Source organism: Opisthocomus hoazin, chromosome 15 (assembly GCF_030867145.1).
Source record: "Opisthocomus hoazin isolate bOpiHoa1 chromosome 15, bOpiHoa1.hap1, whole genome shotgun sequence".
In the NCBI taxonomy this organism is placed as follows: Eukaryota; Metazoa; Chordata; class Aves; order Opisthocomiformes; family Opisthocomidae; genus Opisthocomus; species Opisthocomus hoazin.
Genome location: NC_134428.1, coordinates 15,088,225 through 15,113,491, shown reverse-complemented (window position 1 = coordinate 15,113,491; position 25,267 = coordinate 15,088,225). Strand labels below are relative to the sequence as shown.

The 25,267-nt window shown below is 46.1% G+C and overlaps 2 protein-coding genes across 5 annotated transcripts in view; one reads left to right on the top strand and one right to left on the bottom strand.

Annotated features, from left to right (window-relative positions):
• IFT140 (intraflagellar transport 140) overlaps nucleotides 1-3,582 on the top strand; it is an 88,762-nt gene extending 85,180 nt beyond the window's left edge. For all 3 annotated transcript variants that reach the window (XM_075436235.1, XM_075436234.1, XM_075436233.1), the window contains 6 exons: nucleotides 84-266; nucleotides 1,245-1,451; nucleotides 1,650-1,862; nucleotides 1,941-2,107; nucleotides 2,446-2,587; nucleotides 3,379-3,582. In XM_075436235.1, coding sequence (XP_075292350.1) covers nucleotides 84-266; nucleotides 1,245-1,451; nucleotides 1,650-1,862; nucleotides 1,941-2,107; nucleotides 2,446-2,587; nucleotides 3,379-3,582 — 1,116 coding nt within the window. The remainder of the gene's footprint in view (nucleotides 1-83; nucleotides 267-1,244; nucleotides 1,452-1,649; nucleotides 1,863-1,940; nucleotides 2,108-2,445; nucleotides 2,588-3,378) is intronic.
• Nucleotides 4-25,157, bottom strand: TELO2 (telomere maintenance 2). 2 transcript variants are annotated; one of them, XM_075436236.1, is made up of 20 exons: nucleotides 25,077-25,157; nucleotides 24,323-24,600; nucleotides 23,693-23,761; nucleotides 22,860-23,007; nucleotides 22,368-22,470; nucleotides 21,543-21,611; nucleotides 20,474-20,615; nucleotides 19,061-19,197; nucleotides 18,193-18,281; nucleotides 17,093-17,203; nucleotides 16,384-16,469; nucleotides 15,994-16,085; nucleotides 14,874-14,990; nucleotides 13,800-13,871; nucleotides 12,648-12,818; nucleotides 10,686-10,777; nucleotides 9,784-9,883; nucleotides 9,308-9,372; nucleotides 8,544-8,659; nucleotides 4-5,399 (listed from the first exon to the last, which is right to left on the bottom strand). In XM_075436236.1, the coding sequence occupies exons 2-20, from the start codon at nucleotides 24,525-24,527 to the stop codon at nucleotides 5,296-5,298; spliced, it is 2,088 nt and encodes a 695-aa protein (XP_075292351.1). In that variant the 5' UTR covers nucleotides 24,528-24,600; nucleotides 25,077-25,157; the 3' UTR covers nucleotides 4-5,295. The 2 variants fall into 2 exon arrangements, with proteins under 2 accessions (XP_075292351.1, XP_075292352.1); XM_075436237.1 differs by lacking the exon at nucleotides 24,323-24,600 and having other exon boundaries at nucleotides 25,077-25,126.
• Between the last annotated feature and the right edge of the window lie 110 nt (nucleotides 25,158-25,267).

Sequence of the window (25,267 nt, the reverse complement as noted above, 5' to 3'; positions counted from 1 at the left end):
ATGTTAAATCAACTGTAGTTTTTATTATACATACTGTTTATTAGTCATTTCTTCATGGTGGGTAATGGCTCTTAATTTTGCAGGCAGGACACTTCTCCAAAGCACTAGAGCTAGCCTTTGCCACACAGCAGTTTGGGGCCCTACAGCTAATTGCTGAAGACCTGGATGAGAAATCAGACCCAGCTCTGCTAGCCCGCTGTTCTGATTTTTTTATTGAACACGCTCAGTACGACAAGGCAATGGAGTTGCTGCTAACGGCCAGGAAGGTAAGCACCAGCTTTTCTGGCCCCTCCGCACACAGGTCAAGAGGAGCACAACAGGTCTGTACGTGCATGCACATACATTTAGCTTTGTTGGTAAACAGCTATGAGGAGACATTTTAAGGTTTCAAGTTTCCTCTCACTCCAGTGACTCATGGCGTGGTAGCCTACTGGCTCAAATCTAGAAATGGATTTCTGACTTTCTGTCTTATTTCTGGCTTAAAACCTGCAGATTTTAATCTTAGAAAAACTCCTACTCTCTAAACCAACATATTTGGAGACAGGAAAATTATAACATCATCAGTCAAAAAAAAAAAAAAAAAGCTGTCCGTCTTGTCATACCAGTGTAGTTAAGGCGCATCATTTCTCACCAAACTTTTACGCACTTCTACCTTGCCTTTATTATTGTGCTGGCAGCTTAGCCTTAACCGAAATGCTGGATACCAAAGCAGTCCTAAACCCAGTCCTCTGTAATGAGCTCCTACATCTTACTTTCTTCCATGTTTTGCAGGGGTGCAGCAGCCCTTTTCTGGGCTAAAAACTATCGTACATCCTACTCGTAATTTGTTCCTATATGCAAAGTAGCAAAATACTTAACCAAATCTTTCAAATGCCTGTATTTATTTTATTTGTATTTGCTGAAAACCTTAACATAATCAACCATACCTAATAAATCCGACTTCTATGTCTCCGAGAAGGTCATGTTCAAAGAGATGAAAGGGTTGAATCTTTACTGCCACACTAGTGTCCTCTAAGAAAACAGGTGAGAATCAATGGTCTTCATGGAAGAACAAATACGCTCTTAGCAAACAAAATGAGACAGCAGGGACTTGAACAGGTGCTGATGTCAGGATGCTAACACGCACAGCGTTCTAGATAGAGCATCCACATCTACATTTGTGCCTTCATATAGCTAATTTCTGTAGGTTACACCACCAGCAACATGAAGTATCGCTGTAGTGTTTACCTTCTCCCTTCTATTAGTACCATGAAGCTCTGCAGCTTTGCCTGAAGCAGAACCTGACCATCACAGAGGAGATTGCTGAGAAGATGACGGTCCCTAAGGACTCCAAGGACCTCTCTGAGGAGTCCCGGAAACAGCTGTTGGAGCAAATTGCAGATTCCTGCATGAGACAAGGCAATTACCTCCTGGCAACCAAGAAATACACTCAAGCAGGAAACAAGTTAAAGGTAGGGATACATAGTGAAAAACGCTGAAGAGGGTGAGCCTCTTGCCTTCCTAAGAAGTGTTTAAGTGAATCTTGGAACAGTCTTCATACAGTAGAGTATCCAGATGAGGCTTCCTAGCCACCTTAGCATAGCTTGTGTTTTTGCATTCACAATGATACTTTATCCCTTCTTCCCCTGTGCCCCCCTTTCCATTGCTAGGCTATGAGGGCACTGCTGAAATCTGGAGATACCGAGAAGATTGTCTTCTTTGCGGGAGTCTCCAGACAGAGGGAGATTTATATCATGGCAGCCAACTATCTACAATCACTGGACTGGCGTAAGGACCCTGAGATTATGAAGAACATCATTAGCTTCTACACCAAAGGAAGGGCCCTTGACCTTTTGGCAGGTTTCTATGATGCGTGTGCTCAGGTACATCCCCCTTCTGCGACTGCTGACGGCATTTGGTTTGTTAGATCTGGAGCAAGACTTTCATTCCTCCTCTTGCAGGTAGAAATTGATGAGTATCAGAACTATGAGAAAGCACAAGGAGCACTGACAGAAGCATATAAGTGTCTTTCAAAAGCGAAGGCTAGAAGCCCTCTGGAACAGGAAAGCAAACTAGCGAATTTGCAAAGCAGGATGACCCTGATTAAGCGATTCATCCACGCTCGGAGGTGAGCTGTAGTATTCAGAGTATGTAAGCTAATGACAGAAATAACATACAAGAAAAGTTGTACTAGAACTTACTGTTCAATAAATAATTTGCAGACTTGCTTCTAAAAGCTGCTATTACATTTTTCTAGCAGGGAAACCTGTATGCAATTTTTAAAAGTGCTGTTGACATTAAAGACAACAAGGTTACCTGAAATACAAGCAAGTGCATTGACTGAGGAAAGCGTAGCTCTGTCAGAAAGACGATTATGAAACAACACAGTAATCTTCCTGTTCTTCACATGACAAGCTGAATGCTCTCCTCCAGACTGTAAATGGTTTCCTTTTGCTCTTTTACTAGAGTTTACCCTGAAGATCCCAAAGAAGCAGTCAGACAGTGCGAACTCCTCCTAGCTGAACAAGATTTTGACAATGCCATCCGTCATGGTGATGTCTTGGGATTTCTGGTTGAACATTACGTACAAGTGGAAGAATTCCACACCGTAAGTCAATTCTTCATTCTTCCAATCTACAGAGCCCATATTTTAGCTACACCAGTGCAGCTTGGTGTAGGATGGTTATCTCGTGCAGGAAGACATTCCATAGTAGAGACTCCTTTGCAGGTGTTAAGCTGCTCTGCAGGGCGTGGTAGACCTCAGGAACTATATTCAAACTAATGTATTTTTCACTTTATGGGACTGAAGAGAGGAAAGCTCACAGGACACAGAGCATAAATAGTAGTGGATTCTTAAACATTCCCAATTATTAGGTAAGAACAGAAGGGCCTGTCTGGGTGCACGTCTCAGCAATGACACTGTACTTCATTTGCCACCTGGCCAAATCAGGAAAGAAAATTCTGAAATTGCCATCATTTGAGGAAATGGTGAGTCACTTCGTCAGGGCAGAAGTGCCACACACACCAGCACCTGGACTAAACTGTAACCTGCTCTATTATGAAGCGTAAGGATACCAAGCGCTAGTTTCTCCAGCTGTGCTGATTAACCTTATTTTAACGTGTTGTTTTGACACTATTTCAGCACCAGGAGAATGTAAAGCCAGCCTTTGAACCCCCTTCTTTTTTAAATTGAAAAAGACAGAATTGACACAAGTCACTAGGAAAGCTCATCATGTTAGCAAAGGCTACAACTCCTGGCTAAGGGTTTAGCACCCTTCAACACCGAGCTCCTGTCATCAGCTCAGCCACGCACTCGGGGTGGATGCTTTTCATTGTTTGGCTGCGACTCTTATAAGCAGTACTCCCCCCTGTAACAGTGACCCCTGTGCACTACTTCAGGCTTACCGCTATCTGGAGGAGATGCAGAAAAGAATTCCACCCATGAACCTGAGCTACTACATGACGCAGCAGACCATTGAGGCCGTTCACCGAGGAGCAGGCGTTCCTGTAAGCCGAACCCTGGGTCCAGAGCAAGTTTGCCACAGCAGTATGGAGAACAAGGAGGTGGAAGAAGAAGTGGCTGATGAGGGAGAGGACTGTTGACAACTTGCACTTACCAAATGCTAAGTTGACTTTAATACTAGGTCATTTATTCTGTCCTCATTAGGGGTCATGTATCAGTCCCCATGCTGCTGCCACAAGGCTTTTTGGTTATTACCAAGAAATTTATTTTTCATGCTTGACTGTATGAGCAACAGTAATGAACTTGATATATTATCTCAAACACTACATAAAAAAGATTCACATTTATATCCTGTAATGAAGCAATGAAGCTGATTTTAGTATTTTAATAAATTTTCGAAGGGGGGGGGGGGGCGGAGCAGAACGAACAAGAGCTCTGTGTTGTAACTTCAGGCCTTTTTCCAAGCACAGAAAAGAATCTAGTAACTGAGGTGGAAACTCCTGAGCTGACAAAATTTTCAAGTACAACTTTGGTCTGCTAAGGTGCTCACTTAGTTGTCATTCCCTAGAAGTTTTCAGAAGTTCTGAAAACAATCTCTGTCTCGTTTGGGTAGGAGCTTGGGTAGAAGTCAAACTAATTCCCTATTGCAGAATGAAGGGAAACCACCCCAACCCAATGCTTTTGTATTTAAATACATCACAGGTCAGGTAGGCTAGCGCTACCACTTACAAAACTCTGGACTGAGCCTCAGAATCACAGAATGAGCTGGAAGGGATCTCCAGAGGTTATCTGGTCCGAAACTCCCTGCTCAAGCTGGGTCACTTTGAGCACGTGAAGCTTCTTTCTCACCATGAAGCTTCTTTTCCAAACACCACAGTTATGTCAAGCTACTCTGTACCAGACTAGTTGGATTTTAGGATGCAAATTTCTTCCCCGGCGCAAGTAGGACCATGAGAAGTGAAGCCCAACGTAAGCAACCAAGGTTTTCCTCACCTTTAAGCCTATTAACCTGCCCCACGAAGGTGTATTTATAAAGTTAGTCTCCTACATTTCATACCAACTAGGCCTTCTGCTTAGAGTGATGATTTTCTTTTTCCCATTTTCTCACTTGCTTCAAAACTTGGGGTGAGTAATTTTTAAATTATATGCTTCAGGGAAGAAGGGTGGGGGTAGATTTTAAGATCAAAATCTGGATGTTAATTATCCTTTAATAGAATATTATTTCTGTACTAAGACTACACAAGAAGAATTCCTGCTTTGTTCCTGCCTAACCACAGGACAGCTCTAGCTCAGGCCTTTAAGGTTTGGCACCTTTTCAGAATTTCAGGGTAGCTATTCAGTTCTTACACCTCATCAGCAGTGTCATTCCCTACACCACGCCACCCCTTCGGACAGCAGACCAATAACTATGGCACCAAACACTGGCTGCTAGAAGACACAGGAGCCTCTGTTATGAGCACATCATAGACTTAGCCCTGAGAGTAAGTGGCCCTTTCCAGCCCTCCTGTTTTTCTGACAAGAATGCTGCTATGAGATCCTCCCTGTATTTTTAGCAGAGCACTCAGACCTGCCAAGGTTATAAATAGTGGGGGGTGGGGGCTGGGGAGGCGTGTGGAGGATGGCAGTGCTAGCCTACCTTCCTGCATCTGTACACTCCGTACCGGATAGCAATAGCTCACTCAGTTGGCCTCCACTACAAAGTCCAGATGTCAAGTCAGGTTCACTGGCTTAGAGCTCTACACCCTTCCCCCCTGCTTCCTCTTCTCCAGCCAGGTGACTGCTGAAGAGGCCCCAGCCTACACACATTCAGCTGGCAAGAGTAGGAGGTAAAGGTCATTTCTTCTGCCCTTCAGCTAAGAAGGGACAGTTTCGAGTTTCTTTTTCAGGTTCTCCATTAGTAGCAAGTTCTGCAAGGCCAGCTTCCTGCAGTCCCCATCCGGATCTTTCTCCACCACATCTGTAAAAGAAGCAGCCACTGTTAGCTGGAGAATGGGAGAAACTGCTCTTCACCTAGCACTTCTCTGCTGTTTCACCGACCATCACAGAACGGCACTAAACGCAGCAGCAAACGCAGCTAAGTCTGGGCCGGGCATCAGCACTCGCAGGAATTATGTTAGACCAAAGGCAAAGATGCCCAAACTTGATCATCTTAAGCAGCACGAGTTTAGCCAAGCCCTCACTGTCACATGTAATAATGCTCAGTTCATTCTTGTAGCAGAAACAAATTGTCAAGTTGGGTCAAAACACTACAGAAACTGACTGACCTTGCATTCCACGGGATAAAACTCCATGCCAGAACTCCTACTTGCACCTTTCTACAGCTGACCTACCAGCACGAATGCAGTTTACAATTAGAAATCCACTTACTCAAAAGCCTGAAGTCTCCGTTCTGCCAATTCCTGCAATCTAAACAAATGCTCAGTGCTCCCTCCTGAAATCTGTGCTCACTCTGCCCTTCAAATGAGGGAAAGAAAGAGGCAGGCCCTGAAACCTCAACACGTTCTCCATTCTGATAAACCAGTAGCTCTTCCACACATTATGCAGCATGTAAGGGAGGGCGTGAAACTGCTTCCAGCTGCTGTTATTTCAGGGGCCCTTAATGGGCCTGCAAAGTAAAAACTAGGATGCACGCAGGATGTCTGAGCAGGGGGAGCCTGGAAGAGCAGAGCGTCTCCGTAAGGATATCCTGTACGCATGAGTGGTGTGCTCGGAGCCCAGTGCTGTCAGCCCAAACACATGACTCAGATGGAGTAGGGCTATTTATAACCTCAGGGAGAGCTTCACGATGGTGTTTCCATACTCCCTCTACAGACGGCAAAAAGGGGGAGGTTACAAGACAGATCAGTACAAGCTCAAAAGCTGAGAGACTGATGTTGGCACTGTTTCTAATTGCCATGAGCATGGACCTTGAACTCCTGCCACTGAAATGGAGGCACAGGGCACCAGAGCATCATTCAGGTCCTTACATAAAACAAATTTATCTACAACATAGCTCTACAGCACTTGTAAGGGGTGGGGAATTCCCTCAAAGGCAGCTGCTGAGGAATCAAAGGAACTGCTTCCTAGAAATGTTTAGGTATTCCCTCCCCTGGGAAAGATTAGGCTACTCAGTAGTAGGTCGAGCATGACATTACAGGCGATGACAGACAAGTGCAGGGTGGATCCTAGCCTCTCTCCCCAGCTGAAATGTCCCAAAGCATCCATTAAGTAGACAGTACCGTGACAGTGACTGAAGTAGTTTCTTATACCATACTGCGAATGCTTTCTAACGGGGAACAGTTCTAGTTACAGCCCAAAGGCTGAGGGGCAGGAACAGTCAGTCATATTCACATGACGAACTACAGCAATTTGCATAGCCTGTGATATAACAACAACCTGGACCAGATCTGTAGATTTTTACTAAATACTTCGCGGATAACACTTTCTAGCCACTGTTCCTCGCTGTGCTTTAGCCATAGCAGGAGAAATGTAGATGCTTTAAGCTGAAACCCAAAGTGGTGACCTCTCCTGGCCATTAGGCAGGCCAACAGAAGGCCTGCGTGCTTGAGAGCTTGTCGTTTCTCCCAGCCACAGCAGTATATCTAATACATGACACCTCTTGCAAATCTCGTCTAGAAGAGTTATGAAGCAACAGCAAGCCTGCTAGCTCAAAACGGTGACTCAGTCACAAAAGTAGGTCTCTAGTGGAGACTGGAGCAGCAAGGAGCAGCCCAGCGCCTCCCTGTGACAGCTGTTCTACCAACGGTCTTACAACAAATAGCAAAGGCATAGACCAAGAAGCTGTTGTGTTTCAGGCAGCTGCTCTAGAAACCCTTTTAAATTGCACTTAAATCATAGCTGACCAGACCTGGAGCTGAGTTGTAGTCTTTAAGGCTTCTGAATGGCTCCTACAACAATTTCCCCTTCTCCACACAGAGAAGATACACACAACTGTGATCTTCTCCTGCTCTCCTTCCCACCAGGATCTACCATGCAATTTTCATGCAAAAGCACGACGTGTAAAGAGAACAGCTATTACACTACGTACAGGCAGAAAAAGATGCTACCAGCTCTGTCGTTATCCTCCTTCCAAAAATAACTAATTAAAAACAGATTACGCAGACCCTCATGCTGAAAATACATTTATACCATTCCTGGAAAGGCTTTACTTGGTAACAGCAGTGTTAACTGCAGAGCCAAGCGGGTTCCTCAGAGCACACCATGTCATGGGAAAAGTAAAGCTTTCGGCCCCACAGGGCAGTTCTCTTCCTTTTAAAGGGCACAGAGCTCCACAACCCACGAGGATCAGAGGCCGGCTGTGTCAGCATCGCTTCCTGCCTGCTCCCTGTGGGAAGCCAACTCACCAAGAGTGAGAATGGTGAAGGAAACCAACCCAGAGAGTCACATGAGATCCACTCAGAATACAGTGGAGGCTTCAGAGCTACAAAGCACACAGCATTATTTCCTCCTGTACTTCCAGCACACTGCAGTACCGGACCACCAATCTGTGCAGTTCCAGCCTACCAGACCCCACACACAGCCTGTGTTGATGTAAGGTGTGTTGGGCGCAGCATGCAAAATCATTTGCTGTCTTTCATAGGTTGTTCTTTCCATCCGCAATAGGAAGTTAGGATATGGGGCCGTGCTCTTCTTCCTCCTATTTTTAACACTAATGAAACCCATCTTCTGTGCATGTGGTGTAAACGAGTCATACAAGCCTTGTACATTACTGCTGGTCAAAGTCACTGGATGTAATACGCAATATGACAATACTCTCTGTGGCTTCATGAGGTGGGTGGCTGGACGCTTAAGACAGAGAAAGGGGGCACATAATACATCTTGGGAATTTTTTGGTTGGCCTGTAAGGTGAGGATAGTCACACTTTGAAACGCCATACGCAGCTCTCAGCTTACGCTTTAGATACCTCAGTAATCCATCTGTACAGCACACAGTGTGGTCTGGTATTTGCCCTAAACTTACAAGTAAGTGATAAATATGCTTATCATGCAAATCTCTGGTGCACAACATTATGACATTACTGCTACCGTCCCAAATAAAGAGATGGTGCACAAAGACTGCACCACTAATTAGAGAAACACTGGGGTACACCACCACATCTTACCTCCCAGCCAGGACTGAGTCTCCAAAAGCTCTTCTGTCACATCTTCCAGAAGATGCTCCGCAGGGACACTGAGGAGCACGGAGGAGACACAAGACAAAAGACCCTGGCGCACATATCTGTTGGAGAAAGACTGAACTGGTTAGAGCCTGCAGCTTTGGCCTTTACCTTGATTTCCTCACCTTAGGGCTTGTCCAGTTACAAATGGTTGTGATTATGACGACTTTTGCCGTATTCCTGCTGATCAGCAGTGTAATCATGCACCAGCTGGCAGAGTGCTCACATACAGAGCCCCTGCCATGCTAAGGTGCAGGGAGTCTAGCGTAATTCAGAGTCCTGGACAAGTCTGAGATCAAAACAGAAATGGGATGTTTACAGCATTTTGGCTACATGTCTTAATTTCTTTCCAGAGTTGAATGCTGGAATCGAATCTAAAGTTTTCTGAGCTCCCTCAGTAAACACAGATGAAACTATCACATGGATAGTTGATCAAGAAATTTGTCATGGTTTCTGTAGGTAATGACTGTACCTCCACCCTACAAGACACTAGCCAAGTTCACATGTTGGTCTGACATTAAAGCAATGGCTTCATTACATATTCTTGCAATACTCAGTCAAAAGAACACAAGGCTGGAAGAGAGAATAGAGTTAACGCATGAAGTCATTGACACTCTCAGTTAGGTGCTAGTCTTGGACAAAGACAAACCATGGCTGGTGACTGGCTCACAGCTGATCTTTAAAAATTAAAACATGCAACTACAACTCACGAGTCAGTGTGGAAACGTAGAGCCCAAACAAACTCCAGCAGTGCCTTTCCCATTGCAGTAACTGCCTGCAAAAAGGATGATGACAGAAACACTGAATACCTTCACAGTCACACGGCCCTACAGAACTGGACCTTGAGATAACACTGTTGTGAAGATCAGGGTTAGAATTAACTTTATTTTATGGATGAGGAAACTCAGGCAGTAAAGTCAAATGATGTGCCCAGCCTCCCACAGAAGTTGACAGTTTTTCTACCAGAAGAAGGAAGCGATAGTACATGGGTGTTTTGAATCCCATCTCTCTTTTCTGACCATTTTTTCTCAGCCCTTTTTGCAACTTCTCAGCACACAGGACTTAAACTTGCTGACAGTCTAAAGTGTAGCAGGCCCCAGAGCACACTGCTGTTTCAGAAAGCACCTCTGAGTTCCCAGGCTGGAAGTCTCTCTGGCAATCTGCAAGCTCATGCAGCCTGTCTTACCGCAGTGTTGACAGCCAAGTACATCAGGACTGCTAAAGTGTGGACCAGTCTTCCAAGGACAAAGTGATCTTCCCCCAGGAGATCAAATGTTGTCAAGGGCCTGCAAATGCAAGATACGCAGTCCTGCAGCAATGAAAAGGCTGCTCAGTGCACCACTGGAACAGTCAGGGCGAACTGTCCACACAAGCCTGAATCTCCACGACAACGGTCACTACACAGTCATTCCCAGTTTGACACAGGCCACAGGATGTTTGCTCTCGTCTTTGCTCCCAAACCGGGAATATCCTCTCCTCTTACAGCAGGTATCACTTACTCTGCCAACAGGGTTTACTTAGAAAGAACATGCATGCAAAAGCCACACCAGAAACAAACCATTAAGACTGGTATTACATGAATCTTGATTCTCATGGAATCAATTAGTCTTCCTTAGGTAAGCAAAGGGTTACGTGATTGATAATAAACTGTGTCGTATAACATGGTCACAAGGACCAGTCCAGGTAACAGGCACAAACTGGAGACAGAGTTAACTTTGGTTAAAGACCACAGTCTGAGTTCTGCAGTTTTGTGTGAAGCTCCCAAGGTGGAAGGTCAGCCAAAACAACTGGTTTGGTACTGCCAAAAATCACCCGCCTGTGTACCTGCTGACAGGTTATTCTTCATAATGTTCTCTTCACTTCTGCAAGGTCTTACATACTTCTGCCCAACCCAACTTCATAGGGTAAGCCCAAGAGACCGCAGACCCCTCCTCTCTAAGCCTTATGCACGACCCAGGCATCAGTGTGGCGTCACTGGACTCCCACACAGCTTCTGGGCTTTAGCCTGCTGCTCTGAGGCAAGCAGAAGCAGCAGAAAGGCTCACTATAGCAGCCGCCATGCCCACATCCCAAGGTGTTCACACTCACCTGTCAAAGTGCTGAATCAATGGAAAAAAGAAGTGTCCAGCAACAGAATTGAACTCATTTGGGCCAGAAGCCAGTTCCATTTGAGACTGACCCTGTCCAAAAGAAAAATGAAGTCCAGACACAAGATGCAGCACCCAAATCTCCCACTTTACAGGACACCGTCAAGACTACAGGTTCCTTGCAGCCATCCCACTGTCAGCCACTGCTTGCTCGTTGGCCTACAACTACTAGTCTCCAGACTTCTTGGCTCACTTCCCACTTCAGATCCTCTCACACATCTAAATATTTCAGTACAATATAGCTCAGTGCTGCTGGGTTAGATATAAGAAACAACAACACGCAAGGGATAAAGGTGTTTAGGAAAGCTTCTCCAGAATGAACCACAGGGAGTTCTGGGAACTAAGAAACTGGCATCAATTTATCTCCCTGAAAAATAGGAAGGCTGACAAAGTCCAGCCCAGAGGCAGTTGGGCTGATGGAGGAGACTCTGGGATCTGTGAGGTGCAGTCACAGCTCCCTGCAGCGGCCAGACAAGCTCAGAACAAGCACAGAACAGTAACAACTATCACTCAATGCAAGGCAAGGAGCTCAAGGATTATTCTTCAGCAAGGCTTTCGACACAGTCTCCCATGATATCCTCCTAGGGAAGCTGAGGAAGTGTGGGCTGGATGAGTGGTCGGTGAAGTGGATAGAGAACTGGCTGAATGGCAGAACTCAGAGAGTTGTCATCAGCAGCGCTGAGTCTAGTTGGAGGCTGGTGACAAGTGGTGTCCCTCAGGGGTCAGTACTGGGCCCAGTCTTGTTTAACTTCTTCATCAACGACCTGGATGAAGAGTTAGAATGTACCCTCAGCAAGTTTGCTGATGACACCAAACTGGGAGGTGTGGTAGATACACCAGAAGGCTGTGCTGCCATTCAGCGTGACCTGGATAGGCTGGAAAGCTGGGCAGAGAGGAACCTGATGAGGTTCAACAAAGCCAAATGCAGGGTCCTGCACCTGGGGAGGAACAACCTCATGCACCAGTACAGGCTTGGGGTTGACCTGCTGGAGAGCAGCTCTGCGGAGAGGGACCTGGGTGTCCTGGTGGACGGCAGGTTAACCATGAGCCAGCAGTGTGCCCTGGCTGCCAAGAAAGCCAATGGGATCCTGGGGTGCATCAAGAAGAGTGTGGCCAGCAGGTCGAGGGAGGTTCTCCTTCCCCTCTACACTGCCCTGGTGAGGCCTCATCTAGAGTACTGTGTCCAGTTCTGGGCTTCCCAGTTCAAGAAAGATGAAGAGCTACTGGACAGAGTCCAGCGGAGGGCTACGAGGATGATGAGGGGACTGGAACATCTCCCCTACGAGGAGAGGCTGAGGGAGCTGGGCTTGTTCAGCCTGAAGAAGAGAAGGCTGCGAGGGGACCTAATAAATGCTTATAAATATCGGAAGGGTGGGTGTCAGGAGGATGGGGCCAAGCTCTTTTCAGTGGTGCCCAGTGACAGGACAAGGGGCAATGGGCACAAACTGAGGCACAGGAAGTTCTGTCTGAACATGAGGAAGAACTTCTTCCCTCTGAGGGTGACGGAGCACTGGAACAGGCTGCCCAGGGAGGTTGTGGAGTCTCCTTCTCTGGAGATATTCAAGACCCGCCTGGACAAGGTCCTGTGCAGTTTGCTGTAGGTGACCCTGCTTCAGCAGGAGGGTTGGACTAGATGACCCACAGAGGTCCCTTCCAACCCCTACTATTCTGTGATTCTGTGATTCTTCTCTCCCTGCTGGGAGAGGACTACAGGAGTTGGTGCACTGCACCAGAAGATTCACCCAGATACTAATTAAATTTATATTTGAGTGGTGTATAGTCTTTCCTTTGGATTGGGCCCAATTTCACAGGTATTTTGATCTTTCTGGATAGAACTGCAGCAACTCCTAGCATCCCTATTTTTACTGGATTTGACATTAGTTTGTTTCTGCCCTGGTCTCACCGTAGCAAATCTCCGAGTCTTGCTTTTGATCCTCTCATCAACAATTCTTCTCCAGTCCTTAGAGCTGTCACTCCCAGGGAGGAGCTGGATACAAGGCTTTTGGGCACCAGAATGCTTGGTCTTCCCATGGGGTTTGGGATAGGACAGTTCTTGAGCTGCCAAAACCAATACCTAGATGAAAAAGAGGGGGGTTCTGTTAAAAAGGGGTGTTCTGTTTTGGCTGTGGCCGGCAACAAAAGGGCCACGCAGCCGCTCTGCCACCCCTCCCCCCTGCTAGGGTGGGGAAGAGAATGGAAAGAAACAGGCAAAAACTGGTGGGTCGGGATAAGGGCAGCTTAACAGAACAGCAAACAACGGAAACAGTAACAACAACGATACCGATCAGGAGAATACACAACACAAACAGCAGAACCCACAGAGCCACTCTCACCACCCGCTGCTGTGCACGCTTCTGAGCCACAACTGCCTTCCCGCCGCCCCGCTCCCCCCAGCCAGAACCCAGCATGACGGCACATGGTATGGAATACCCTGCACTGTTTGGCCAGGTTGGGTCAGCCTGCCTGGCTGTGTTCCCTCCTGGATGCTGGTGAAAATTAACCCTGTCCTGGCCGAACCCAGGACAAGGGGTAATCCCTGTACTAGAGAACAACAACAACGGTTACCTGAACCCAGACTGATAGGAACAGCAAGGCAGAAAGGCTTAGAATGAATAACAGCAAGGTAACTGACCCCCGAGACAACCAGCTGGCTCTGAGGTACTGACCAAACGCATGGTCACTTAGCCCTGAAAGTCAACAGTGGCTCCTTCTTCAGACACAGTTAAGTGAAATTATGTAGGAGTCATCACAGGCAGATTTCTGTCTTTCAAAAAGTGAAGATATAATGGACTGATGACATGTTAGGAAACGGTGGCTTCTCCTAGGTAAATGACCATCATGTTTTGCATTCTGTGGGGAAGGATCACTGTGTAATTGGAGTGCAGCAGGGTTACAAAAAATAGTGGAACACCAGGTACAAATACTAGTGCAATACATTCCCATGCCTCTGCCTTCTCCTGCGGGGAATTAAAGGTACCCCCACTATATCTCAGGGAAGCAGCAGTGGTGCAACGAAGACGCAAGGGAAGTTGAAAGTGAAGAGAAGGGCACTTACATCGAGAATGTCCATGCGCTGACGAAGACTGTAGTTCAGAGAGTAGAACTGGGAGGTCAAGTACTTTGCTACCTGTACAGAAAAATCCAGCGATGAACACAAACCCAGGCTGAAAGCAACTTTCCCACTAATTCTAAAAGCACTCCAGTTCAGGAGAAGTCCTGCTTCCTGTTAGTTAACAACAGGCCTCCAAGAGAAGGGAAGAGACACGCTGTGCAAACAGGGGAAATTCAGACACTTCCACTTCCAGACTGTCCCAAAGGAAGTAAATAACAAACGAGACTTTGCCATTTTTCTCTTCTTCCCGTGCAGAGGTACCCAAACAACTGCCATGGCAGCTTTGCCACTTCAAAGGAGACCTTACTGCAGCCTTTCAGTACTTAAAGGGGGCTTACAAGAAAGATGGAGAGACACTTTTTACCAGAGCCTGTACTGACAGGACGAGGGGTAAAGGTTTTAAACTGACAGAGGATAGATCTAGATTGGACACAAGGAAGAAATTCTTTACTGTGAGAGTGGTGAGACACTGGCACAGGTTGCCTAGAAAAGTTGTGGATGCCCCATCATAGGAAGCGTTCAAGGTCAGGCTGGATGGGGCTCTGAGCAACCTCATCTAGTGAAATATGTCCCTGCCCATGGCAGGGAGGGTTGGAAGCAGGTGATCTCTTTGGGTTGGTCCCTTCCAACCCAAATCATTCTGTGAATCTATGATTATAATCACCAGTCAAGTCTTCTGATACAGAAGCCCTTTGTGCCCCAGCTTCCACGTGAAACAATCTCCCCTTCAGTGCAACAGGTCCTTATCTAATTTGCCTTGTCAGGTATACTAACAGCCTCCAAACAGTTCCTCCAGTCCATTACAGCTGTGACAGAGTTTTCTCTTTCCTGTTGTTTCCGCCAGCCATTGCGGATTCTTCAGTACATAGCCCATCTCCGCATAAATGCTGTCAGACGTGAACTACCTATTCTACCACACTCTGATAGCTGTTTCCATCAAGCTAGCAAGAGACTTCAGCTGTCTAAATTTTTGCCTGTGCCGCAAGTGGAAAAAGGAAAGCAGTAAGAGGGACTCACAGGTATTGGATCTGTGGTTAAAACAGCTACTTGAGCTCTCTGACGGAGCTCCACAAAGCCTTCAATACAGGTCTTCTCCTCCAGATGCAATAATATTTTTGCCAGTTCCACGCTAACCTGCTCAAAATATGAAAAAAGGAATCAAATCCCTGAAATTGTTTTTTTCCTCTCACATCTTTTCTAATACTTAAACAAACATAATGAGGGTATGGAATACAGGCAACATATTCATTACTTAGGAGGGAATGAAAGCACATAAAATGCCATCAAAACAGATTTCTCAAAACACTGAACAAAGCCCTACGCCAGTTTCTGTGTCCACACGCACTTTGGCTTTCTGGACAAGCGGTGGCATCATGATATAGGAGGACTTGTCACTACAACTGATGGGTTAAAGGGTACAGTACCACACCCAGAGCCCATCCAGCTCAGTAACACGTCTGATGAGCAGCAGCAGACTGTGCATGGCTTACCAGGCTACACCCCTTCCCCTTCTCAGCAGAGGCCTGCAGGAATTCACTCACAAGTGGTGGTGAGCACTCGTCAGACCAGTGACCTTGTCTCAAGTTCCTCTCACCTGAGCTTTTCATCTTGATCAGTCCAATCCAACTACTCCCTCAGGAAGATACTATGCTTGTACAAGCAAATAGGGAAACACATTTGATTTTACAACCCTTTTTGTTGATGAACAACAATTAAATTTAATTTCAATTCAAAATCAATTAAATCCAAAATTAAAATCAATTGGTCTGTGGAATTAGTGGCTGCTTTGTAAACTGCATTTCTGATGTTTTTTCAGCCTGGCACAAAGCATGGAGCCTCCCCTGCTTCCTCATGTTACTGGCAAGCTCTGCTTGCAACGCATATCATTTCCAGCGCTGGAGCTGCTAAATGCCATACTGTTGCCAGCACCTTTGCCTGCTTCTTTGCTCCTTTGTGCTCCGTAGCCTCATCTCCAAAGCAACTATTTCTTTCTGTTTCCCTTCCCAAGTTGAAAGTTTTAAATCCAGGTACACATTAGCTTAGCCTGCTGCTCTGTTGGCACATTCAGTCTCCTCACAAGGGCAAAGGGATAGTCCTGTATTACAGCCCACTGTTAACTCAGCTCATACTGCTTCACCTCTCTTGTTGCTGCTGCATTCTTTCGAACCAAGCTCTCAAGAGCCTTGACTGTAGCTTCCCACTTGTCCACATCTTCGGATCCTGTCAGGACTGAATGTAATCAAAAGACAAACAAAAGCTATTGACAGAACAGTTGTGCTTGGGTACATACCCCCAACTTTATTTTGCCAACAGTTCGCCTTGTTATAGACAGGTATCACTGATCCAGTGCATGACTGGCATTACGAACTAAATTGAAATTACTCAGAAATTACAGTTCAACACTTGAGCCCAGACTACTGAAATCCTACAGCTTCTTCAGATTAGCTCAGAAAAAATAAACCTACAGAGAGACCACTCTCCCAAAACCAGTAAGAAACAGGTAAAGGCTGAGTCCAAAACCTCCTACCTTCAATACAATCTCGGATATACACAGGAGCCTTAGTCTTTAGTTCTTTATCCTCTGACATGTCATAAGGGATGAGGTCATCATCACTGTAAAAGAAATAAAAGCAGGAGTTAGTCTATGAAGGATAGACAGTCTTCGTTTCCCCAGCTATCCACACAAAAAGGAAAGAACCAGCGCATACGTTGTTGTAACACTGTCACTACTGCATCATCCAGCAGCACTGCTGAAGCCTGACCTGAAAGCGCTCCTTAGGAAGTTCTACAAATTACTTTGAAGCTCAGTGAAAGAGTAGTTCTGTGACCAGATCTGGAACTGGATCTCCTGGTCAAGTGCAGGAAGGAGTCAGGTGACCCAGAGACTAGAAGCTGATTCTTGAGATTTCTTTACATATTGGTAAAGTGACAGAATAAGGCAGGTCTGCTATTAAAATGGGTAGATATATCCACGATTCCAGGACTCATGTATCTAAGTCAAACAGAATCAATACAATGGTTGTACACGACACGGGCTTTGCTCAAATTATTGACCAACATACTTGCATGCAACTTCCTACACAAAGTCCAACTCTGCTGCATACCATTCAGCTGAACAAGGTCAGAAAGCATAAGATTTGCCAAGAAATGCAGCTACCAACAGCTCCCTTCTCCCCACATCTGCTCTTAAGAACCTGACATTATTTTCTATTTCCTACCAGTTTCTTGCCCCATACCTGTCAAGCTCAGCATCCAACTCCTCATCTGGCATCACAGGGGCTGCTGGATGTGGTTTCTTGTTACTTTCCAATACCAACGGCAGGGCAGCACCCGCGTTCTCATTCCTGCTGTGAGGAACAAACGTACTAAAACCAATAAAGTAACAGTCCTTATTCACAAGCAAGAAACTATCCACACACTAACACTTGCCACCTAAATAGAATGGCAGACTATTATTTCTGCTGCAGTCTCCCACCTAGATTGGTCTACATAAGAAACAAAGTCCTGGGAAGGAGAACGGGGGGAGGGGAGAAGAGAAGCAGAATCTCTTAAACAAAAGAGCAACAGGTAACAAAAATTAAGCTAGCTAATTTGCTATGTTCTCCCTGCACTAACTTGTACTTAGGAGTGCTAAGGAACGACTTCTTTGTGATAACTGAATCACACTGGCCTGCACTGTATTTAAAGTTATGTGGGATGAATACAACAACGGAGAAATGTTTTTCTGTCTCTGTACCTATTTCTGTGGACTTTGGCATTGTCCTTTCATATCTCTGCTTCTCAAATGCTGTCTATGCCGATTTTGCCCCTAAAATGGGAGCAATAAATCTTCTGTATTTCACTGGAGTGCTGGACAGCTTCATTTGCTAATAACAACATCAAGTGCTTCTTTCCTTCGCTGATAAAACAAAGTGTTTCATGGAGCCTCAGCAGATGCCGAGGAAGTTAAGAGCACCAAAGAACCAGTCTTTAGACTGACAGATGGGCTAGTTCTTTGTTACTGATGAATGGGCTGGGGGCATATGGCCCAAACACCAGATTTCCCAGATGCGAACAGACAGGCTCATTTGATTCTACACAGGGGCACATACGACCCCTAAAACCTGCAGCATGGTTTCACCACGTGCAGCTATCAAACCAGCAATTTTAGTACATCCTACCATTTGAATTATGAATTCCACATAACTACACTGCATTGTAAGAATAAGGTGCATTATAATGCTTAAGAATATGTAAGACATCTTGAATACTGTCCACAGTTCTAGTGTGTAACTCAAAAAGAGCTACGGAGAAGAGCTAAAAGACGACAAGACGACGAATAGTAGCAATATCTTACACATCATCTGGGAGGCTGGGGACAACACAGGATGGTGAAGTCTGCAGCAGAAGGGACTTCAGTTCTCTTACTTCATCATCTTCTTCATACTAGACATTCAAAGTAACTGTTAGTGCACTCTGTTTGATTGCAAATACGCCCAGCATTCAACATTCAACCCTCTACTGTGTGCAAATGAAGACTGAATCATGAGCAGATGAACCCACACAAATCCCATCGGCTTCAACCACTGTGCTGCCAGCAGTAATGTATTTCTGCCGCACAGCGACCTGTGCCGTATGTAATCTTCGTCCCTATAGTTAACAGTAGTACCTGATCAGACCTTGCCTGGATGTTATTTACAATCTTTACAACATTTAATAAATGGCAATGCGACACCAGGGGTGATGCAGGTTTTTAAAGAATTAATGTGATTTAATCACATAATTCTTATAAACTCTTCTGGAAACAGCAGAGCATATATCCCTATATCAGTCTTGAAAATCTCAACTCAGAGCAGGTCTTTCCACTGTGTCAGGGACTGAACGTTCACCACTGGTTTAGGTTTGAAGTTCCGTCTCAACTTCCATGGGTCAGATTCCGATTCCCTCATGCAATACAATAATCCTCTAGCAGTCCTTTATTATCATCAATTTACTCTGAACTCTGTCAGCAGATTACACTCCTAAGGTCACTCTTCACCACCTGGCTATTTTCTATACAATTGTTTTTTGTAAACAGGTATCCTCTCTTTTTGCAAGTGTTGCCACCTCTCCTTATTTCCAGATAGTAAGTGTTAGAACTTGCTGTAATGCCCTGGATCATCTGGTTTAAAGTTTTTATTTCCTCTAAGCCCTGCACACCAGACAAATTTCATTGTAATCTTCACCTGAAACTTCAGGACAGGCCCATCACTGTTTATTTTTGAACTAATGCTCTCTGCCACAATCATTCCCAGACGCCGTATTTGTGGCAGATTGCTGTCCAAGTGGCATTTCACACCCTCCATCATGCTTGTGAGAAGCTCTGAAAAAAAATCAAACAGCGCACGAAACAATGACAGAAACAAACATCTATCTTTATGCTGGTTCCCTGAGAGGGCACCTTTAGCCACTCACCACCCCATAATGGGCAGAAAGATAGGATGGGCCCACGCAACTGTGACTTCTCTTTCTGCAATGGCAGCACTGCACTTCAGCACCAATATAATAAACCCATGATCTTTCATGGGGTACGCAGTCAACGAGACGTTACAATACATTCTAAATTTGGCATATTTCGGTTTTCACTGAAACAAAAAAGGATGGTAAGTCAAGTCAATCTTTAGCTCATTTTCTGAGTGCTTCAAAGTCATTTGAGTGAAACACCACGTTTTGAGGAAGCTACAAATTCTGACCAGTACAACCAGTACACGGAAGGAGTAATTTCCCTCACCACCTAGATAAGATGAAACAGGCAGATAAGATCAGTATTTCTCAGCCCAGAGAATGAAGGTTGCCAGCTTCACCAGGCAGGCTTACTGCTGTTAGACTGATCTCCTTCAACTCAGAACAGCTTAACTTTGCAACAAAAAACAGATTATAAAACTACAGTACTGTTAGTAAATAACAGGTCACACATTCAGCTAAAGAAGAATTAATTCTAGAATGAAACAGATAAATAGGTTTTGTAAGTCAGCCCTTCTCCCGCCACAAAAGCCACAAACACAGAGATGTAACTCTGTACATTGGACAGATTTGGTTTTGTTTTTTTTTTTTTTAACTGCAACAGAAACAGAAATTTTAGACCAGAACCCCAACGTGTTATGCACTGTATAGATACAGAATGGGAGGTCCTTGCTGATAACTAGCCCTACTCATCTCACACTGAGGGCAGCAGAATGACATGGAGCAATGCATGTGGATAGTCAGAGATCAACCAAACTGCTTTTCATCCTGGTGTCCCCTTTGGAGCCTTACTCATGCTCCAACACTAAGCCTATGAATTGCAAATCACTCCATTCCTCTAACCAGTCCCAGAGACATTCCTTGTTTTCCTGTGACAAAACTTAAGGGTTCCTAAATCACTGTTCAAGTATGAATCCTAGTTCAAAAATATGCTTCTCCAATTTCATAATTTAAAGCTATGCACTTGGAATTATGTATCAGGGCTAAAGAAAAAGAGGATTCCAGCAGGCTACCCTGTTAGCCAAGATGAAGATGGGACAATTTCATTTATTCATAGATCAAAACAAGACAGTTTTCTACTCACAGTCAGACCTTCTCTTCAGCAAATCTAACCTCTGCTTCTTCCACTGCCTCACCTTGTCTGCAGCGCTCGATTTCAGGCTCCTTCAGGTGGCAGAGGCAGATAAGGATGGCCTTGCTAATGTACTGCTGCTGCTCAGGCGGAGAGTGTTTCACAGCACTGCTGCTGCCCCAGGTCTCCAAGAGTTCTTGCAGCACCTGAACCAGAGAACTCCAGATGGCTTGAAATGGATCTTTTCTACATATAAGTAAGCTTGTTTCTGAAGCACATTTTTGAAACGCGCTTTCATACATTGTGTATTCTGATGGCCCTTTGGTCTTCGTACTTCCCAGTGAACTTTACACTCCCTACAAATGGAGCCAACTTTGTATTTTGGGGCCCAAAGTGTGTTTGACCAACTGAGAACTCCACAGCACCTTCGTTTAATACATTTTAAAATATTTTTTTAATATTCAAGTGATAAATATTATACGCAGAGCAATACATATTATTGTCAAAAACCAGTATGATATATGGTTTTACAGGCTTTTAGTCCAATCCTATATAGCTGCCAGTACTTCCAGATAATTAAAATAACATGTAAGCAGTGGGGAAAAAAGGAAAAAAATAACCAAACAGAAAATCCCAGACAAAACATTAAAGATTTCCAGAGAAACAAATTTCATAGAAATTCCATCACCCTGCTGACTTGGAGAGGGAAAATATCTGCACCCCCACTGAGGACAAGGTAGATGAGAGAGATTATGAAGCACCAACCATCTGGCACACAGACAGCTCTACCAAATTCATCACTTGCTGCCATCTGCCCAGCCACACAAACAGGGATGACAGAGGAAGCTGAGAAGCATGGAGGACATGGGACATCTGTCGGAATCCAAACCTCATTAGTTTTGCTACTTGGAAGACAATTTACCAATTAAATATGAAAAACTAATGCCAGCAGTGCAGAAAGTCTTTGATTTGTACATCACAATTTACTTGTGATACAGTAGGGCTTCCCTCACTCTCATGGAAGTGTCTTAGAAAAGTACCAAAATTGCGCACCCCACAGACACATAAACGCACACTCACACAGTAGAATTTTTTCCATCAGACACCTCACCAGTGATGCTACTTAACCTTACTTTGATCAATAAGGCACGCCGAAGGCTGTCCAGGGACAAGTAGCCAAGGAGATTCTGCACCACTGCAGTCTGCAATGAAAACCATGAGCCTTGCTTTAACTGGGCTTTATGTTGTCACCCAGCAATGACAAGTGTGTATTTTTACTATGTTAAACTTTTCATTCTAAGGGACTGGTTGACAACATTCAGAGACACAAAAGTAAGTAAAATTAAAAAAAAAACCACCAAAACCAGGATAGGAATACAGCGTTTTTACACTCAAAACCAGATCAGCACATTCCCAGGTAAACATGGAACACAGAAAGTCTAGAGAACATCCCTCACAACAACACCACTAGCCTCAGCACACTTCCTAACGTCTTGTGACAAACTTAGGTGCACAGGAAAAAAAAAAAATCCCAATCCTTGTCTCATCTCTTCAATCTAATTCTTATCGCTGAGGGTGGGTTATGGCTTCTTGAGTCTCTTCTCTCAGATTCTAAATTAACTAGATGTCTCCAGCTCCCCAGAACACCGAAATTATGTTTAAATAACCATTTGGCTCTAGAGAAAGAGCACAGTAATTCTGCTAATCGCCACCAACCCTGAGAGCACACAAACCCCATCATTTCAAAGCAATGTTCACCACTCCCTCTTTGTTACATTCAGCTGAGGGGATGTAAGTGAACAGCTGCACAGCTCAGGTATATGTGGAGAGACTGAGGGCTGATTTCAAGATGACAAGTTAAATCTTCAGTCAACGAGACCTGGAGCTCAGCTAAAAAGCACATTGGCACTTGGGAAAAACAGGCGTTACCATACCGCTGTTCAGAGCAGAGTCCTTACCGTGTGGCCATACTGCAGGAGCAGCACCTTCTGCGTCACCACAAACTGAGCTTTCTTGTTTTTCACAACCAGGTTCCCCAGCAACCTAGACAAGACATCTGCCCTACAAGACAGGTCAACAGCAAAACATTAGGAATCCACATAATTACGGTCATGCTGCCACTAATCATAGGAAATTCTGTGAGCAGCTATTTGCAACAAAGCCTCTAAAACATCTTAAATTTTTAAGAGTGAGTTGGTAATTGCGAAGAATGTTTTCACTTGTTTTTTCACTACATTTCACAACACAGATCTTTCAGGAATGGTGCAAGTTCCAAGAGGCAACAATCAGCTACTTTACCCCTAGAATCCCTCAGGAAACGGCACTGTAAGAAACCGCCTACACAAACACGCACACACACACGTCAACATCTTTCAGAAACCAATTCTGCAAGTATTTGTGAAGAAACTCCAGCTTTTGCTCTAGATGAGGGAGGAAAGTAGAGTTCTTACCCGGGTGTTGTCTGCACAAAACCAAGGACCACTGCTTCCATCCAGCGGTCTGGCACACATTCAACCAATCGCCAGCATATTCTTTGCCAGATGCAGTCCGATTTGGTGAGATCCGTTAGGCGGGGTACCAAAACGCTCAGAATTTCCTCTGAAGTGGAAGAGAAGACGGGTAAATACACCGGATGGACAGCACCGGTGCAACAGTACTCAAGGTCAGCCCACAAATTTCAAGATCCTTACAAGATGAAGAAATACAACATACGGTTTGCAGTTCTAAATTGTTCCTGTGGTAAGAATGAATCTAAGCAGCGTAAGAAATTTGCAAGTATTCCTCACCACAGGAAACAGCTAGAAAATCTTTCCTCTTCTTCCCCAGCCCTGTTAACTGCTTCTGCCTTCAGTGGCTTCAAAGTCCTAAGCAAAGCTAGACTGAACACTACTCACATGAGAGGGTTCTTGCATACGGGCAGTGCGCTATGCTGGTATTCACATGGCACTTTCAGACCACTGGATGAAAAATGCTACAAGAGCGTTTAATAGTTATGCCCCAGATGGCAGGATAAGAAAGCTAATAACCTCATCGATGTTTGAGAGCAGAACAGATCACACTCACATGAGCTGAGAGTTACACATCGACATCCATCAGATACGTAGCTGAGCAGCCGCAGAAAGCAGCGAGCAGCCTGTACAGCCCAACTCACAAAACCCCCAAAGTATCATTACTTGGTCAGTCTCCCACTCTCTCTGTTGATCATCATCGCAGCCATCCTTCTGTAGCAAATATGGTAAAACAGACTTTCCCCCTCCCCAAAATAGTACTGTAAACCACTCACTTTGTCTCCCATGAATGCACACCTTCCCCAGGACATGAGAAACAAAAGAGATTGAGCAATCCAAGCCACCTGGGATAAAACAGACACAAGCTTAACAACAGCATCGCCAACATCCTCCCAACCAACCTTCAGAAGGAGGTACACACGCTTCTATGAGTACTGAAGCGTGGAAACACAGATTAACTTTTTCTCTTCAAGCACCGTCTCTTCCTCCCTCCACCACCTGCCTTCAGGCACAAAACAGCACCCAGTATTATTTACACACAGAAGACTAAAGTAGGTCAGTCCCACTTCAACTCAAGGGTGACAATGGTTCATTCAGCAGCATTTCAATCTTCTACACAATTACTTCAGCAGAGACCAAGTGACCGCTATTAAGCTTTGGCAACAGATGACGCCATTTAACAGGTTGTAGGATTGCAGCTTCCAGTGGGAGCTTAAGAAGCCTCAGCCATATTCCTCATTGCTGGTATCTCATGCTTTTAAGCCCAATGAACTTCAGCCTGAAGGACACACGCGAGGCTCTGCAATTCACATTATCTGCATTTCAAGCACCAGCCATGGAGGTGTGGGCACAACAAGCTTCTGAAGAAGAGCTGTCTCTACAGCACAGTTCTCCTGCAACCTTACCCCTCAGAGAGTCGGAGATATTCTGCAGCACCTGGACGATCGCAGTGCCCAGGAGAGGAAAGTAGTTCTGTGGGAGGAACACCGGCGGGGTTTCCCCCTGGAGTCTGTTGCTCACATGCTCAGGCAAACACACGACCCTGCCGAGCAGGGCCTCCTGCAGCTCGGGCGGGCCAGCCTGCGCCTGCTGCTGGCAGAGCTCCCACATCAGCGCCGCGACCCGTCCCTCCCGCAGGAACCGCTCCAGCACCGCCGCGACCTCCCTCGGCTGAGCGCCGGGCCTGGAAGACAGCCGCGGCAGTCAGGCCCTGCCCCTTCTCCCCGCTAAGAACAGCCCCGCCCGCTACCGCTTTTCTGCCTCACCGTTACAGCCCCGCTGCTCAGCCCCGCCGAGCTGTAACCAAAACCACGCCGAAGCGGCTTTACCCCCTCGGTATCTCTGCTGTCTCCTCGGCTCACGGCACGCCAGGACCGCAGTGAGCACGGCTGAAGACCGCTTCGCGACCGCGGTGCCGTACGGGGGCTGTGAGCCGGCGGGATTCGGGGCCGGCGGGCAGAGCACGGCCTCCCCAAATCCCCCCGCCCGCGCGCTCACTCCCCGCTGGGCCCCGGGGCGGGTTCGCCCTCACCCCCGCCTTTGGCGCCGCGGGACAGCCCCGAGGAGGACGGGCCCCTCTCAGCTCTCCGAGCCACCGCGCCGCCCGCCCCTGCCCCAGAGCCGGGCCCGCGGGAGCCGCCCGCCCCGAGCCGGACTGACCCCGGGGAGGCGAGGGCTTCCAGCAGGACGCAGAGCGCCGGCCCGGGCGGGCCCTGCAGGAAGCAGCTCTGCCACAGGCCCTCGGGCCGCGCCGCGCGGGGCGCCCGCGCCAGCCTCCGCAGGAAGGCGCCGAAGAGGGCTCGCTCCAGCTCCCCGAGGGCGGCCGGGCCCTCCGCCAGGGCCGCCCGCAC